Source organism: Lampris incognitus, chromosome 2 (genome assembly GCF_029633865.1).
Source record: "Lampris incognitus isolate fLamInc1 chromosome 2, fLamInc1.hap2, whole genome shotgun sequence".
NCBI lineage: Eukaryota > Metazoa > Chordata > Actinopteri > Lampriformes > Lampridae > Lampris > Lampris incognitus.
The window spans coordinates 120,920,226-120,939,150 of record NC_079212.1 but is presented as its reverse complement, the minus strand read 5'-3'; the positions used below and the strand labels follow the sequence as shown (position 1 = coordinate 120,939,150).

General features: G+C 43.5%; 2 protein-coding genes across 2 annotated transcripts; one reads left to right on the top strand and one right to left on the bottom strand.

Moving 5' to 3' along the window:
• Positions 1–279: 279 nt before the first annotated feature.
• On the bottom strand, positions 280–1,524 carry fam217bb (family with sequence similarity 217 member Bb). The gene has a single exon (XM_056301559.1). It carries the CDS (start codon positions 1,522–1,524, stop codon positions 280–282), a length of 1,245 nt encoding a protein of 414 aa, XP_056157534.1.
• Positions 1,525–5,299: 3,775 nt separating this feature from the next.
• Positions 5,300–6,217, top strand: ppp1r3db (protein phosphatase 1, regulatory subunit 3Db). Its single transcript, XM_056301557.1, has one exon. The coding sequence runs from the start codon at positions 5,300–5,302 to the stop codon at positions 6,215–6,217; it is 918 nt and encodes a 305-aa protein (XP_056157532.1).
• Positions 6,218–18,925: the final 12,708 nt, after the last annotated feature.

Genomic DNA, 18,925 nt, shown 5'->3' with positions numbered 1-18,925 from the left:
GCAGTAACTTCCTGGACTCGTCACAACATTTGAATATTAGAAAAGAACAAAACTCGGGAAAACTGCCGTGAAAGCCAATACAAAAGCGAGCAAACGAATACAACTAAATGTTTAAAACAATACTATAAAAGAGTTAAAATAACTTTGTTTTAACCTTTTTAAAATCTGAAACGAACATGATTACAAACACATTCATATTTTTAGTGGCAGTGTGTGACTTTGTCAGATACAATTCCTTTAACATCTGTGGAGTACAGAGAACACTTTGTAAAGTTCATACTAGGTAACAAATTCAACCTGCTTTGACCTGTTTGGCTTGCTTAGAGAAGAGTGTTTGGAAGCCGGTAAATTGTCCATTATTGCTGTGATAGCATCTGGTTTTATCTCCTGCTCCTTTAGCGTCGATGTTCTCCTTCTCTCGGTCCCGTCTTTTCTACACTCTGAGCCACTCCTCCTTCCACATCCATTTCCCCATATCTCTGTTCTACCTCGTCTCTGTTCTGAGCCACTCCTTTTCCTCAAACCCACTGACCTGCAGTCCCCAGACAACACATGTCCAGTTTGCATACACTCTCTTTGGGCCACATCATCTGAGTCTCTGGCAGTGGAATGAGACTTTGTGGTAGCACCTTGTACAGGGTTACGAATATTACCCAGAGCTTGCATATGTCTCATATGGTTGTTTCCCCTCACAGGGCTGTTGAACTTCTGAGCCCGGGACGCCAAGGTCTTGTCTGAGGAGAGCACACGTGTCTCACTGTAGCTTCTTTTGGGGACTGACAAGGGGCCCGAAGGACCCCTGCGCTCAAGCAAGGGACTCCTTTTAGACTGGCGGCCATAGACAGAGTGTCCGCACATCATGCCACATGCCGTGTAGCGTCTGTAGCAGGCCGTGCAGGCACAGCTGGACAGCAGAGCAGAGTGACTTGCCACAGATGAGAGGAAGGTGAGAGGGAAGGCACGCTGACACTGAAGAATGCTCTTGGGAGAACTGAGGCGAGATGGGGCAGCAGAGTGTGACCTGTGGCAGGCGGCCAGCACGTTGGACACGGTGGATTTGCCACTTTCCTCCTGGACAGTCTGAATCTGGTGCCACTCCAGCTGCAGCATCCTCTCCAGATATCTCTCCAAAGGGCCCACAGGCCTGGGCCTTGGGGCCCCCCTGCCTTCCGTGTTGTAAAAAACAGCCAGTTGACCAAGGTTCCAGGAGTTGAACGGTGGTGGCAGGCAGTCTGGGAAATTAAACCCACTGTTGCCCTGTCCTCTCAGTCTGTGACCAGGGGAGGGGGAGTCTTCTGGGTTGATGACCTCTGGTCGAAGGTCCAGCTGTGGTGGACCATGGGCAGAGAGGGGTACATGAAGTCGCTCCGAGTCGGACAGATCACTGTCGCTGTCTCCTTCCCCGTGGCCAGTAAGACTTGCAGCCTGCTGGTTTGGTGTTTGACTGATAAGCAGATCTGGACTTGAGTCAGACAGGCGGTGCTGTTGAACAGTTGATACATGTTTTGTCTTCCTATTGTCCATATGCTTATGTCCTCTGTAGTGGCGGCACTGAGTGGCCTGCTGAACCTTTTGCTCCACTGTAGTAGACGCTGGGTAGAACTTTGTGTAGGATGTATCCTGAGCACTATGGGGGGGGGGGGGGAGATCAACTCTCTTAATAGAAAGACATTACAGAAGGGCTTAAAAGATCATTATTAAAGACACTTTCTGCTTTATATGACATGTCAGTGACGATTTTTACAGATGTTGGAGCAAGGGTGGACACACAACAAGGCCTGGGCAATGAATAATACTATTGTTTATCATCGTGATATACAATTTTGTTGCTTAAATTAAGGGTAACGAGAATCCATGTGGTTTGATGTTATATTCTACATTACGAAACAGTTCAATATGATGAACTTCAGTTGGATTTTTAAACATGGTATTTTTGCATATGTAAGCAGATATTGAAACATATATTAATACTGAGTAAAATACTATGTGATTATCCTGATTATATTTTCCATATTGCCCATCATGACATGCAACACATTTGCAGCAACAACAACCTTACCTGTGTTGAGGAATTTTGCTTTTTGTTGAGAGGGTGTTTGGTTTGTGTCTTCTTATTTGCTGAAGCCTCTATATTTGCAAGGAATTAAAAAAATCAAAAGATTAACACAGCTAAAACATATGCACACCTGTTTTAATCATATATGTCAAACGCATTTTTAACCATTTTCTTGTTTGAACCATTTTTTTATTTGCAATAAGTCGCACTTACTTTCTCAGGAGCTTGAACACTGTCTTCGGTCGGAAATGTGTTCTGGGGTTGCACTGACTTCCTTTGTGATTGCCGCCTACCCATTTTGTTGCTTGATTGAATATTACACAACAAAATAACAAAGCGGTAAATTGCTTGACATGCTTTTAGTAACCCATGGTGCATTATAAGTGGCCTATCTTAACCTATAGTGATTCAGATAATCAATCTTTCATTCGGATATGGCTAAAATTGATCCATACGCACACAAAAAAAAAAAACATTGTCTAACCAACACGTTATATTCCAACCGCATCTACAGTAGAGGCAGATACAGACAAAAGGAGAGCAACAATGGGAATAAAGGGAGAACTACATCTCTCGACGATCATTGGCTCAACAATATATATCAATATCATCTAGGTGTAAATAATGTCGTAACCTACCCGCCCACCTTAGTCAAGTCGTTGCTTCAGGACACCTTCCTCCTTTCTTCTCTCTCTCTGATCGCCACCTGGAGGCGCTGTGACGCGCGTTCCCGCACAGCAGCGCCCATAGAGCCTGACAGCAGAAAGCGCCATTCAAATGAGCAGGATGGTGTCCCACGCTAGATATGACAAAAACACTAATGTATATCTATGTTATCATGCGTAAACCTAAATGTTAGAGGGGCATCTTCGGCGGTATTTCAGCGGTTTGGTTTTCGGTCACTCGTCCCATTGGATTGCCGTAACATTACTGCCGTGAGTTATGGAAGGCGGTGACTTGCACTAGTGTGATGTGTCCAAAAGGTGGCACCGTTTTCGCTTTGTGGAGATGACGATGGTGATGATGATGGTGGTGACGATGATGATGACGACGACGATGATGATGATGATGATGGCCTTGTTTTTGAAAAAAAAAAGAGCACCATTCGTCAACATGACACAGCGTTCTCAAAGATGCCCTTGCAGTGGGCCTCAGTCAGGTCTTAAGGTTCTGCTGATTTTCTCTTCTGTCTGCTTGTTAAACACATTTACCTGTTATTCCAGCTTCTAGCCCAGGAGGTTCTAGAGCTGGTATATTATAGAAAGGGGCACAGTATTAACTTGTTTTATGATGCCATCCAGCATGACATGAAAAAAAATGTGCATAGCCAATTATTATCTTGCGGAACACAAATGTATAGATCTGTGTTTAAAACACTGCTTTTCAAGATATAGGAATCATACTTCGGCAGGGAAGGAAAAAAAGTGTTGGGAATTATTATGAATTCTATAACCTGAGGTATGATTCAACACTTTAAGCTTATTGAAACCAACATAATGTCTGTCGTCAACTATACAATGAATTACTCGAATCTAGTATTCCAATAGTTTAAAAATAAGTATCAAAATACCACAGGAACAGTATCCAGGTATTAAGTGCTTCTGTATTTAATCCAGATCCTATAGGTGAGAAAATTATGAATATTATAGTACTACCATCAATGGCAGAAAATGCCAAGAACACTACAAGCTTACAAGAAAAAAACAAACATATATTACGGTAATGCTATAGATTTTTGTATGGGTGAAATTAATAATTTTGGGAAAATGCACTGTTTAGATGGTCACGTGCTTCAAATTTTTTTAAAGTTCCTTTACTTATTTCAACCTAGATTTACCTCGAGAATGTTATTTATGCTAATAATAACTTTACATCCGCAGTTGTACTCACACTGGAGCTTAATTACCATTTCGTTCAAAACACTGCTTGATGTAGCATATCAAAGGTTGAATCATCAATTCTTTCCTGGATTATTGAGCATGCATCAAGCCACGATGTAGCATAATTTATCTTGGGATTTTTCCATTTTGCAAGTTTACTCACTAAATAGACTATTGTGCACAGTGACTCACAACAGAACGGATGAAAATTAAGTAAAAATTATTTAATTCAACTGCTTATGCTTACAGCAAATAACTAGTAGTGCTGGAATAAGTACAAGCAGCAATTCATATGCTGACAATTGCCTACCTAATACAGTAAAACACCTGACCAGAAAAAAGAGCAAGGAGAATGTAGAAACATCGTTGCAAGTAGTATAAATATCTACACCTATTTAAAAAAAACAAAAAACAAATAATCTGTTGAATATAGTCGAAACAGAAGGTGAACCAGAGTACTTATGAGCAAACGTTAAAAAAAAACAAAAAAAAAAAAAACAAGGACTTCCAGCAATCAGAAATACTGTTCTTCAATTGTTAGATTGTGTGTGTGTGTGTGTGTGTGTGTGTGTGTGTGTGTGTGTGTGTGTGTGAAATAGATTTTCATTTCAGCAACTATACAGGAACAAGACCTGAAGATATCATCACTTGACATGACGGCCATTGCCCAGCAATTCCAGCGCAATCTATTAATATTGCCGACACTCCTTCCAGCCACACTTAGCGTCTCATATTATATGTCATGGGCTGAACTTGAAGGGAGGGAGTCATAGATTACGGTATGTTGTATGTGCAGTTGTTACTCCTGTCATTGAAAAAGCTGATCCCGAACCGGTTCGTAGTGGCTCAGTAAGTAAGGCTACACTTTATATTAGAGTCTGTGGTTGATTTGACTTCACTTTTGTAGGATGTTTATAATAGCTTGAACATTTGTGAAGTTGCTTGTTGTTTGCCGTGAGGTATTTGTGGCATCTACTGGCAGATGCAGGCTCTTAACTGTCATGACGTAGCAGCTGGCGGTGGAGCTAGCTGCTACGTGGAGCCTCCGAGTTAGGTCAGTGCAAGAAACCAGGTGACTGAAACCCAGATTTCTTAATTATAAGGGCTAAAAATAGCTTTGCCCCATCTATTTGCAAACAAACAACTAAATAAGCTGATGAGAGCATTTACATTTTACATTTAAGGCATTTGGTTGGCAATGATATGATTCTGAATAATCTGAAGGTATTATTTTGTTGAAATTTCAGAAAACTAACAATTGCAACCTTGTATTTATATTTGCAATGTTTCAGAAAGTGGGCAATTCATTCATGCATGGGCTGATTTAATGTTCAATGCTTTTAGCCCTGCAAGTGTAATGAACATGGCCGGGGCTTGTGAAAGGTGGCAGGAGAGAACTCCCACTCAGAATGGTAAGAGAAATATTCAGTTCATCAGCAGCTTTAGCAGCGTACCCACCACTGGGAGAACTACCATTCGTCTAAGAGACCTTTATGATCCAAAACCTCAACCTGCCAAAGCCCCCGTCCAGATCCGTCCTCCAAGTCCAAGAGCCCCACCGGCAAAGGGCCCCACATTACAGCCCAGCTTCTCCAATGATCCTATGCCCATTATGAGGAAACGAGCTCAGTCACTTCCTTTGTTTGTACGAAGGGAGAAGGCACCTAGGAGCCTGCAGGTACGCTTTGTGGACTCACTGGGCCTTGAGTTAGAAGATGTTAAGTTCTTCAAAGTGCAGGAGAACCCACTGATACCCCCACATGTTATTACCAAACTAATGATGAGCTCTGAGCTCACATTTGGAAAGTCACTGGAGCTGTCCATGCCTTACTTCAAACCCTGTTTCCCTGACAGTATGAGAGCTCAACCTGGCTTTCTAAAACGCCTCTGCGACCAGAAAGTGGTCCTGGATGGGGTCATATGCTCAGAGATGGGGATCACTGGCACCATTCAAGTACTTAATTTAGCTTTTGAGAAAGAGGTCACGGTGCACTACTCGTTCACTAACTGGAGGACCCATACTAACACAGCTGCATCCTGGGTATCAAGTGGGTACCGAGGGGAGTGTGATGTGCCAGACATGGATATCTTTTGTTTTCGTCTGCCTGTCCCACCTTTTATTTTGCAGCCTGGGGCCCTTCTAGAGTTTGCCATCTGCTATAAAGTGAAAGGATTTACCTACTGGGACAACAATGATGGGCAAAATTTTAAACTGTCATGCCATAGCTACAAGCTCAAAGTGCCAAAGGAGTGCGAGGATAGCATGCTGCACTTTACCTGAGTGGCCACATAGGGGAGCAGTCACATCAGCAAGCAGATTTTGAAGACAAACCTGAGAGAAATAAATAATGCTATTTCCCCTTCAGGAACATATATGTTGCTTTGATATGCGATCCTTTAATCAAGCATAGAAGGATGTCATGTTTCACATTTAACTATGCTGATGTAATAGCCACATGTCCAGAAAATGCACAGTTTTGCCTGGTCACAGTTGTCTGGATGAAGTAAAGTTAGTGGGTGGCCTTCATTACACAATGGCTAAATAGTTGTAACTCTGACATGATTTGAAGCAGGCTCAGCAATAGCCATAGTTATGGCTAGTTTGACCAAGCTTATCTAAACAATTGTGCTTTTCATTTGAAATCATTGTGGGATCTATCTTCTCCTGTGATTTTATACGTATCTTGAATTCCTGATTACCCCTCTGATTTATTTTCCACTTTGGCAAGGCTAGTGACCCAGTTTTATATGATTCACAGTCTACAGCACCTGTTTGAGTGTAACCTGTTCCCTTGGATCTAGATGTCATTGACCTTTTGCCAAACATACCAAAGGATGTCTGGCAGACCAAGGGCATTCTTCCATTTTCCCAACTTGTAGCTGTACAGTCACATTATATGGTTTAAACAACAGGGTTTGAACATGACAGTAGCTATAAAAACATCAGCTATTTCAAGGCAGCCTGTGAAAAAAAACAACAAAAAAACAAAACAATTTCCTATTACAGCAACGGCCTGAGGTATGATAGCCTTAGCTTAGGATGGCCAGAGCAAAAGGAATTTCCCTTATTGGTTATGAGTGTTCCCATAACTTACATCCTTGTTTAAGTTAAAACAAACCCCAAGTGGCCTACTTCAGGTCTCATACTGTTCATGTCATGTATAATACGTTTATACAATCACACCCAAGTAAACATAGGAGTAGATTTTGAGTGTTGAAATTGATGGATGGCGATATTGAAAACATTTTGGACCCTAGAGCTTCCCGTCAAGTCAAGTCAATTTGATTTGTATAGCCCAATATCACAAATTACAAATTTGCCTCAGTGGCCTTTACAGCAACACAACATCCTGTCCTTAGACCCTCTCATTGGATAAGGAACAACTCCCTAAAAAAAAACCTTTAACAAGGAGAAAAAAAAAGGAAGAAACCTCAGGGAGAGCAACAGAGGAGGGATCTCTCTCCCAAGACGGGCAACGTGCAATGGATATTGTGTTTACACAATTTACAGAATACAACATTTAAAGAGGATAACAGAACTATAATGGAACTATACAATTTATGAAGAATAGGATGTGCAGGATGCCAAGCAATGTCCAGATGCCACCAGAACAGCCCAGGACCCAAGCCACACGAGCAGCATCACCACGTAAAAAAGAAGACATCATTCAGAGAGAGAGAAAATACATGTGAGAGAAGAGAACAGTTTGCAATAGTCATTAGTCATAATCAGTTAAGTCATGAATTAGTCATAATCTATACGCTATAATCTCATCGGTTGAACAATGGTTGGTAAATTCATTGAGACGGAAACTGACCTGCCATGCAGTACAGGTTGTGAAGCATTCAACTTAAAGGCAACTAAATGTAAGCTAAGGCAAAAAAGATGAGTTTTAAGTTTGGATATAAAAGGCTCAACAGTCTCTGATTGTCTGATGTCAGCAGGCAGGTTATGCCACAAGAATAGGGCCCAATAGGAAAAGGCCCTGCCACCAGCTGACTTTTTTAACTTTGGGTACACCCAGCAGCCTGTATTTTGAGAGTGAAGAGTTCAAGCTGGAGTGTACGGTTTAAGGAGATCAGACAGGTATGATGGGGCAAGCCCATTTAGGAATTTACAAGTCAGCAAAAGCACCTTGTATTCCGATCAAACATGGATAGGAAGCCAATGAAGGGAGGCAAGAACTGGTGTAATATGGTCAAATTTCATAGATTTTGTTAGGATTCTAGCAGCAGCATTCTGACCCATCTGAAGACTTTTAGTACTAGAATTTGGCAGACCTGAAAACAGAACATTACAGTAATCAAGTCTGGATGAAACAAATGCATGTATTAGAGTCTCTGCGACAGCCATGGACAGAAAAGACCGAATTTTAGCTATGTTATGTAAGTGAAAAAAAGCAGTCTTGGGTGATTTCTTTGATGTGTTTATCAAATGAAAGGCTGGGATCAAATGTAACACCAAGATTTTTGGCTGCAACACTTTGTGAAACCACAGAGTTGTCAATTGTTATCGTTACTTGATCAAACTGGTGTCTGTGTCTAGCAGGGCCAATGACCAGCATCTCCGTTTTATCCGAATTTAAAAGCAGAAAGTTAAGTGACATCCAATTTTTCACAGTAGCCAAGCATGCCTCTAAATTAGTCATTTGAGTATGATCATCAGCCATTTGAGGGGGTTTGCCTAGTTTGAATATTAGGCACATACAGCGGAGTATCATCAGCATACTAATGGAAATTTATTCCATAACTGCATATAATTTGGCCAAGAGGTGAAATATAAATAGAGAAAAATAGAGGGCCAAGAACTGAGCCCTGAAGTACACCATATTTAACGTCAGAGAATTTTGATGTAAAATTATTATAGCAGACACAATGTGTTCTTCCAGATAAGTAGGACTTAAGGCGAGAGAGAGCTAAACCAGAGACACCAAAATTACAATTTAATCTGTCTGATAGTATACAGTGATCAATGGTGTCAAAGGCTGCACTGGGGTCCAGTCGTAGAAGCACATAAGTGGAATCAGAGTCCATAGCTAGTAAAAGATCGTTCACTACTCTGGTCAGAGTGGTTTCAGTGGAGTGACAGGGCCTGAAAGCTGATTGAAAAGGTTCATATCGATGGTTTTCTTTTATATGGGTCGAAAGTTGTTGATACACAACTCTCTCTAGTACTTTAGAAAAGAATGAAAGATTAGGGACTGGTCAATAGTTATTAAGAGACCCTGGATCGAAGTGCAGTTTGAATACTGTTTTACAAACTGGTCATTTACAAGTGCAACAACACTCAAACCAATAGTATCACTCTTTAAAAAAGACATAAAAATCTTCAACAGAAAGCCTTCTTTCCACCATTGCAATATTGTAGAGAAACACAATCTACTAAATTTCGAGAATTTTAAAACATTCAAATATGCCTGCTCTGTATACAAGTCACTACATGGTCTTGCCCCACCTCCATTACATGAATACATTAAAATAAGAATAAACAGTACTAGAATAACTACAAGGGCCTCCACTAGAGGGTATTGTGAGGTACCCTTCAGATGCACAACTTTCAGTCAGTGTTATCAATTAAGGGCACTAAGATCTGGAACAACATACCTTCTGCAATAAGGGAATGGCCCATATTTCCCACTTTTAAAGCCCATTTTAAATAATGGCTCAAATTACACCAAGTTTGTGATCATTTTTGATCGGTGCAAGCTCAGTCCAGCTTTGTCCTGCTGATTATATCATTCACTTGTGTGTTATGTGTTTCATTGTATTATGTTGTATTGTATTGTATTGCAGTGTAAGGTTTTGTGGGGTGTATAATGCTGTATTGTATGTATTATTGTGTATTCTAGTTTTATTGTATTGCGTTGTGGTGTACCACATCTGTTTTTATTTTTTGCTTTGCCCTGCCTAGGGACAACAGATGTAAATTAGCAATATTGCTACAACCCGGCATGTTTACATGTGTATCTGTGATACCAATGTTCATTAATATGCACTGTCCCTATTCAAACAAACAAACAAATAAAATAAATAAAATAAAGTAGAGGTTTAACCACAGCTGTCTTAAAACTACTGGGAACAATGCCAGTAGTAAGTGATAAATTAACAATGTCAAGCATTGTAGGTCACCAGAAAAGGCCAGAGGTCTTTAAAACGTTTTGCTGGTTAGGGGTCAAGCAGGCAAGCAGTTTGTTTAGAAGCTGACATGAACTTAGTCAAAGTATCAGGAAAGATAGTCTCAAAAGCTGTAATAACAGGGGCTATCAGTGACTCGTTGTATAGATATGAATTTGGTAAGACAGGATCTGTAGGGGTAGCTGGAATTGAAGAACTAATTTTGTTTACGATCTCATCAACCTTATTGCAGAAAAAAATCTAGAAATTCTTCGGCCGTGAATGCTGAGCAGCTAATACTCACACTCACCATGTTTTTTTATACCCCAAGAAACTACTCGGGGCCAAAATATTGCATCTTTCAAAATTATACAACACCGAAATTTTTAGACATTTTCATTTGAAATAATTGTTGGGAATTTGTTTTTTCTTTCCTCCATTTTCTCCCCAATTGTATCCAGCCAATTGCCCCACTGTTCCGTGCCATCCCAGTCGCTACTCCACCTCCTCTGCTGATCTGGGGAGGGGCTGATCTGGGGAGAGCTGCAGACTACCGCATGCCTCCTCCAATACATGTGGAGTCGCCAGCCGCTTCTTTTCACCTGATAGTGAGGAGTTTCGCCAGAGGAACGTAGCGCGTGGGAGGATCACGCTATTCCCCTCCCCCCTGAACAGGCGCCCCGACTGACCAGAGGAGGCGCTAGTGCAGCGACCAGGACACATACCCACATCCGGCTTCCCACCCGCAGACATGAGCTGTGTCCCAATTCAGGGTCTGCATCCTTCGGAGGGTGCAGCCTTCGCGGTCTACGAAGCCGAATTCTCCGGAGGCTCCTCCGTATACCGCGTCAACGGTTGTTAAATGGGACGGTCTAGCCTTCGGTGGATTTCCTGGTTGCGTCACCTTATCCTTACGTCACGATTACTCTTGGAAGTTACTACTGAAAAATTATGGAGACAGAGCTGCCGCTTTTGTTTTTTTAATTTGCCTCAAGATGGAGGAAGAGGAGATGCGCCGCCGTCGTAGCCGGCGGCTGATTTATATCCGGCTGAGAGAGGACCGTGGAGAGGTAAACTTTTAACATATGGTAATATTATTAGATAGGTAGATGGATGATGTGGTGGACAGTGGATACATGCACCCCCCAAACAAACTCTGGGGACCGCCCTTGATGAGTCCCACTGGCAGCCAGAAGATACCAGGGTCTTTCTTGTGGCATTCCATCCAGCCCAGCAGCACCGCCAGGGACTCCTACTCAGCTAATCATGTTAATTATATGTAATTTTAAATATGTAATTTGTAAATATCAATTTTTTTCTCTAATTTGTAAATAGTTGGAAATTTTAAGACTGTCGCTTAATTATTAATTATAATAAAAGAAAAAAAGGTCCTTTTTGTCCGTGAAATGTTTGTTAACCCTTTTATAAACGGTTGTACTTTAGTTGTAAATAGTAAAAAGAATAGATAGCACATACAAGAAAGTAACAATATTTTAATTTATAAAACATCTAACATTTTGCACAATAAACCTATTCATAACAATTAATACACACAAAAAAAACAAAAATAAAATCAACGCCTCTCTATCAACTCTCATCCTCTCGAGCAGGGAGAAGAGCCTCTCCATCCAACAGCAGAGAGAAGAGCCTCTCCGCAGGGGCGGAGCGTGGGTCTTAGCACAAAGGGGGCGGAGCTGTCAAGTGTAAAAATGCTTACTCCCCCTTCCGGCAGTGTGACGCAGTTATACCTCACAACCAATCACAGCTTGATCACAGCTCCGATGCATTCATGATTAGTCGTAAAAAAGGCAATAGCCTTTATAGGGGCCGTTAATATCTATGTATAGCGGCCCCATACTGCACTGCATTTTTTATCATTAGCCGACTTTACGAGTGTGTCACTGAATGCGTCGGAGTCCCGAGACCCGGTGCGTTCACGGACGCTCGTAAACTCGGCAACAGAGCTCCAAACGGGGCCTCCCGACCTTGTGGGCCCTGGGGCGACTGCCCCCATGCCCCCGCTATGGCTCCGCCACAGCCTCTCCGTCACGTATTTTAACAGAAATTTTGAGGTTTTAAGGTCTCCGGAAGTTTAACATATCTGGCGTTTGATGTTCAAATGAGTAGAAACCCAATACTTACATTTATAAGTGAAATCTTGCTTGATGCTTTGAATAGACATTCGTCCACCGGAAGAAAAAAAAAGCAGCAAGATGGCGGAGGGAGCAGACGCGGAATAAACAGCTCACGTAACAAACCCTGAAACCGACAAACTTGGACAAAAAACTCACGGGAAACTTTCTCTGTTTGCGTTGGAATCTATCGGAGTCGCTCTTAGAACTGAGTAGGTCATTTCGGTCACGTTCTAAACACACTAAACTAAAAATGGCTAAAGCTAACGCGAAGCTAAAGGCTCTCCAAATGCACGAATACTGCGATCCAGAGAACATGGAGACAAACGCCAAAGGCACAAAAAACACCCTTACATCTCCTGCTAAGCCGCCAGGTTCTCAGACAAAAACAAAAAGGAGACGAGGCCACAACTGCGGGAGCCCATGCCGAGGATACCTCGAATGCTGCTATCTTAGCTGCCATCGGTACTCTCCGCAACATGATGGAGGATTTCAAGACGGAGTTGAAACAAAACACACTGACCATTGCTAACATCGCAAAAGCGGTCGAGTTTAACTCGGCCGAAATCAAAGAGTGTGTCCTATACTAGACTTTATCACATTAGTATAGCTGTAAAATAATAACGAGGCAAGAGACGAGCGCCGTACGTTTTCAACTCCTTTCTTTTTATCTCACTTCTTCATCACCCTCAGCACCGTACTACACTCAGCAACAATCATTAGGCTACTGCACCCTCTGGTGGCGTGGTTGTATTGCAATGCATGAACAATGAATGAACCGACTACACAACATATTCCCCCTCTCTTAAGAAGCTATGTCCCATGTCACAGACATCAGTAGTACAATAACTCAAGTGCTATCAGCATCAACACAACTTCCCACAATATAAATTTTATAATAACCATGAACCACAATAACCATGAACCACAGTTCCACTGCAATATTACTGTAAATAAAATAAAGCAGGAAATCTTGAACCTGTAATCCCAAAAATGTTAATCAGTGTAACATAGGCACTTTCAATCACAAGGCACTAAAGTCACAGTAACCTGGTATCAATCAAAATCAGTGCAAAACAAACATTTCTTTTTTTTCTTAGTCACAGCATTGTTTTTTTTCACATTTTAGTATCAACAGTATTTTTTTCACATTTTCACATCCACTTATTCTCTCCTCATTTCTCACCGTCCATTGGACTAACTAGTGTTCATAGTCCTTCAGCCAAGCAGGCTCCTTTCTTACTCTCACAGGTCTGTCCATGACCCCAGTGCCAACTGGTTGTTGAGGCGGCTCAGGTTGTCGGGCCGACTCCGGCACTGGAGCAGGGTTGGCAACTGGCTCTGGATCAGATTCCCTGTTTGTTCCGCTTTCAGGGACCAGAGAGAGGTGGGCAGCGTTCCATGTACACCCATCCTCTAGCACATAAGCACTCGAACCAGCTTTGCGTATCACTCGGGTAGGTCTCTGAAACTTAGACAGTCCCTTTTTCACCTGGAAAGTTTTCCTCACTCTGACTAAGCTTCCCTCTTTGATCTTAGGTACACGTGCTCCCCTTTTCTTGTCAGTGTAGGTTTTCGATGCCTCCTGTTTGGCAGCAACCCGATTGCGTAGTTGTTCCTCCGACAGTGGGTCAGGTTTTCGTGCAGGGCCAATGTTCACTTTGGTGCGCATCAGTCGGTTGTACAGGAGTTCATACGGTGACACCCCGGTGGTGCCATGTGGGGTAGCACGGTAGGTGGACAAGAAATCCTGTACGTATGGCTTCCATGGCCTTCTCTCCTGCTCAGCAGAGAGTAGTGTTTCTTTGAGAACGCGGTTCCAGCGCTCCACGGCTCCATTCGCTTGTGGATAGTAAAGACACGCTACTGTGTTTAATGTCTCTCGCTGCAAGGTAGTCTGCAAACTCGGTAGAGGTGAATTGTGTTCCATTGTCACTCACCAGTTTGATAGGATTTCCAAACCGGGAGAACACAGCAGACAGGAAGGTAGTGATTGCAGCGGTAGTGATAGTTGAAGTGAAAGCGACCTCTGGCCACTTTGTGTAGTAGTCAGTCAGCGTCACAGCAAAGCGACAGTCCCAAGTAGCTGACTCGAACGGTCCCACTATGTCTATCCCCACTTTCTGCCATGGGGCATCCGGGAGTGGGATGGGCTGGAGAGGAGCAGAATGCGTCTTGGCACTTTTATCATTCATCTGGCACGATCCACATGAGCGGATAGTCTCCTGCACACATGTGTCCATACTGGGCCACCAGTATAAGTCCCGCAGCCTCTGTTTGGTGCGGACCACCCCTTGGTGTGTCTCGTGTGCCAAGTCCACCAGCTGCTTCCGTAGGGCAACTGGCACAAGTCGTCGGTGAGGCCCCCTGTAAATAATCACATCCTGTATTGACAGTTCATTTCTCGTAGCGAAGTATGGTTTGAGCTCGTCTGGTAGGGACTTAGCTGTCTTAGGCCAGCCCCTGTTTATTTGTGCTCTAAGAGCTGTGAGCTCAGGGCACGCCTCACATGCCTCCGTAAAGTCTTTTACTGAAAGAGCTTTCAGTTCTGTGTCCAACAGAGCAACAAGCTCCGGCTCGGTCACTGGCTCTGTATCCTCGTCTGCAGGGAGGGGCAACCGGGAAAAGCAGTCGGCCACCTGGTTTTGTGAGCCAGGACGGTACTCCACGTCGTATGTAAAGCACAGTAGTCTCGCAGACCAACGCACAATACGCATCCCTGCGCGGCCCAGGCCTTTTGTTGCAAGTAGTGTGGTCAAAGCCTGGTGGTCCGTGCGTAGTGTAAACCTAGTACCCCATAAGAAGGTCCTCCATTTTTCAGCGGCCCACACGCAGGCCAACGCCTCCTTTTCAACAATGGAGTACTTGCGTTCAGCGGGGTTAAGTGTGCGTGAGGCATATGCAACTGTACGTTCTGTCACATCCGGGTGTAGTTGTGTCAGTACGGCCCCCAAGCCATAATCGGATGCGTCCGTAGACACGTAGGTGGGGAGGCTGGGGTCGAAGACGGACAGCGCTGGGCTGTTTACAATACGGTCCTTCACCGCCTCGAAGCTCTCCTGAGCTGCTGAAGTCCACTGAAATGTGTCCTCACGCAGACATGCTCGCATAGGCTCCACGAGCGACGCATAGTTGTTTACGAACTTCTGGTACCACGCCGTGAGCCCTAGAAATGAGCGAAGTGTTGTAGCATCACTTGGCACTGGAGCCTCTGTAATGGCTCTGACGTGCTCGGTGAGTGGCTGCAGGCCCTGGGCAGAGATCGTGTGCCCAAGGAACCGCAGGCTGGACCGGTTAAACTGGCATTTTTCCTCGTTTAGTTGGAGGCCGGCGCCCTTGATAAGCGGCGAGCACCTCCTGCAGGTTGCAGTCGTGGTCCTCCTTGACCTTGCCATACACTATGACATCGTCCAAGTAGTACTGGACCCCCTTGAGGCCTTTAAGTACGAGCGACATCATCTTGGAGAACGCACATGGGGCGGAGCACAGCCCGTATGGGACCCGTTTGAACCTGAAAAGTCCGTCGTGCGTTATGAATGCGGTTAAGTCCCGGCTTTCTGGCGCTAAAAGGACTTGATATGCGTTTGCGAGATCTATGGAAGAATATACAGTAGCACCGCTCATCTCGGAGAACAAGTCATCCATGTGTGGAAGTGGGTAACTGTCCATCACTATAGCCTTGTTAGGCTCACGTAAGTCCACGCACAGTGTCACCGCACCGTTCTTCCGTCGCGTGACCACGATGGGTGAAACCCATGGAGATGCATCAATCCTCTCTATCACGTCCATTTCTAACAGTCTCTCAAGTTCTGTGGAGACAGCTTGTCTCACGGAGAGGGGAAGTCTCCTCAGCTTCTGTTGGACGGGCTGTACTGCTTCATTGCCCTCCTTCACTCTAACACGGTGGACAAAACCCTTGGCTAAGCCCAGTTTCACTGGTCCAGTTTTAACCTCTTTCACTGGAGCCGCAGTTGAGAGCACAGTATTATTTACTATAGAAAGTCTCAGTGCCCTGAATAAGTCCATCCCCAAGACAGCGGTACCTGTCTTTTTCACAATGTATAGTGTAGCCGGAACTGTAGTATCTTCGTGCTGCACTGTAGCGGATAAACAGCCTATTACTGGGATGTCTGACTTTATATATGACACTAACTTAACCTCTGGTTCTGTCAGGGGCACATCGCTGAAATGCTCTCTGTAGACGTGTTCAGGAATGATGGACACAGCGGCGCCCGTATCCACCACTAGCTCTACTGGGCAAGAAGTTGACTTGGCATTAATAGTCACTTCACATGATATTTTCTGAGCTGGTTGGGTTGTATTAGCTCCCAGCACTTGCACAACAACTTCACCTACTTTTTTGGCAGACTTTTCACCTGACCTTTCAGAAGATTTACAAACTTTGGCAAAATGACCTACTTTATTGCATTTCCGACAAGTCATTTTCAGGGCAGGGCAGTCTGGAGCATTTGCAAGATGAGTAGACGACCCACACCTAAAACAGCATCTGTCCTCTCTTGGAGTGGCGTTTGCAGGCTCTGCAGAGCGGTTGTAATTCCCTTTATTTTTGAATGGACGTTTAGGCTTTGCCGTTACAGCTTGCACGGGCACCTGGGACTCTGAACCTAGCGTGCGCGCATACCCGATGGCAGCTTCCGCCTGGCATGCAATCTGGCGTGTTTTTTCAAGTGTCAAATTTGCATCTGCTTGTCCTAGCAGTCTCTCGCATATCTTTGCACAATGGATATGCTCGATGATCTGGTCACGTATCATTTCGTCTCTATTGTTGTCAAACCCACATGCGGCAACGTACTCTGTAATGAACTCCTGCGGTCTCTGTATTCTCTGTCTGAACTTATGACGTTCCACCACAACATTTATGGCTGGGTTGAAGTGTGCACGCAGTGCCATCATTGCTTCTTTGTAAGTCCTACCTGCATTTGCAAGTGTATAAAACACACGCTGGCCCTCTGTACCCAGACAATGTAAAAGAAGTGCACGTAACCTCGTGTCTGGCCAGTCATCACCATCCGCATCAATGGCTAGCAGATAGTTCTCAAACATCCTAGCCCACATGTCGAACGGAATTGTAGGTTGTCCGGCACACGGCAGAAATAAAGCAGGTAAGGGCACAGCTGCAGTCGCCATTTCTCGTCGCCAATTTGTCCTATACTAGACTTTATCACATTAGTATAGCTGTAAAATAATAACGAGGCAAGAGACGAGCACCGTGCGTTTTCAACTCCTTTCTTTTTATCTCACTTCTTCATCACCCTCAGCACCGCACTACACTCAGCAACAATCATTAGGCTACTGCGCCCTCTGGTGGCGTGGTGGTATTGCAATGCATGAACAATGAATGAACCGACTACACAACAGAGTGCAAGGTTAAAAAAAAGTTGGATGAAGAAATAAAACAACTCCGTGTGAAGAACGCAGAGCAGGACAAGAGAGCTACAGAGGTGGAAAAGAGAGCTGCAGAACTGGAGCGCTACAAGAGAAGATGGAACTTAAGACTTAACGGCCTGAAAGAAGAAAAGGAGGAGAATACACGACAGCTCGTCGCTGAAATCATCGGGAAGATTGTTCCACACTGGAAGGAGAAGATGGATTTCATCCTGGACTCTGTGCACCGTCTGGGGCCGAACAACAACAGCCGCCCTCGTCAGATCATCGTGGAGTTCACTGGACAGCTGTACAGGGATGAACTCTGGCGAACCACCAAACTTCACCCAGTCTGCAAGAATCTCAACGTCCGCTTCGCAGAAGATCTCACCAAAGAAGAAAGGAGGCACGGCAAGCTGTTTGGCCGAAAGTTGAGCAAGCAAGGAGGGCAGGTCTGAAGACTTTTTTCCGTGGCCCATATGCGTTCATTAACGGACAGAGTCACACCATAGACCTAAATAACCTGGAATGTTGATTCCTAAAACAAGTGAGTTATAAATAGAATAAATGCTTAGGGTTTTGTTACACAAAGTTCAGTAACTACTAGCAGATAAACCATTTTTCTTGTTCTTTAACAGTTCAGTTAATTATCTCTGTGTTTTCTGTGTTCTATGTTTAGTCTAAAAAATGATATATCTCTCATTTCTGTTAATGCAAGGGGTCTAAGAGACATGACAAAAAGGAAAAGCTTCTACTTATTCTGTAAAGGGAAAAATGCAAAAGTTGTTTTTCTACAAGAAACTCACTCCAAGATTGAGGATACTTTATTTTGGTCTAAACAATGGGGAGATGATGCTTTCTTCAGCCATGGCACTTCAAGATCAGCAGGGGTTGCCATCCTCCTAAAAAACTTCAGAGGTCAGGTTATATCCCACAAGGCAGATGAACATGGCCACTGGTTGATTCTTACCCTAAACATAGATGAATTGAAATTCATCCTGATTAATGTTTATGGCTACAACAATAGCACAGAAAACAGAAGACTATTTGATCAAATAAGCTTACAATTAGACAACTTAAAATTGTCATACTCAACTGATAATATTATAGTTGGAGAGGATCTGAATTTAGTCCAGGATGATTTCTTTGATAAATATCCTCTTAGACATTCTGCAAGTCACCCTAATTCCATATTTTCTAACTTTTGCAATGAACAAAATCTGATTGATGCATGGCGATATTTAAATCCAGGAATATTTAGATACTCATGGTTCAGCCCAAATTCAAATTTAAAATCTAGAATTGACTATTAGTTAATTGCAAGCCACTTGCTGTGCTATGATATCAACTCTGATATC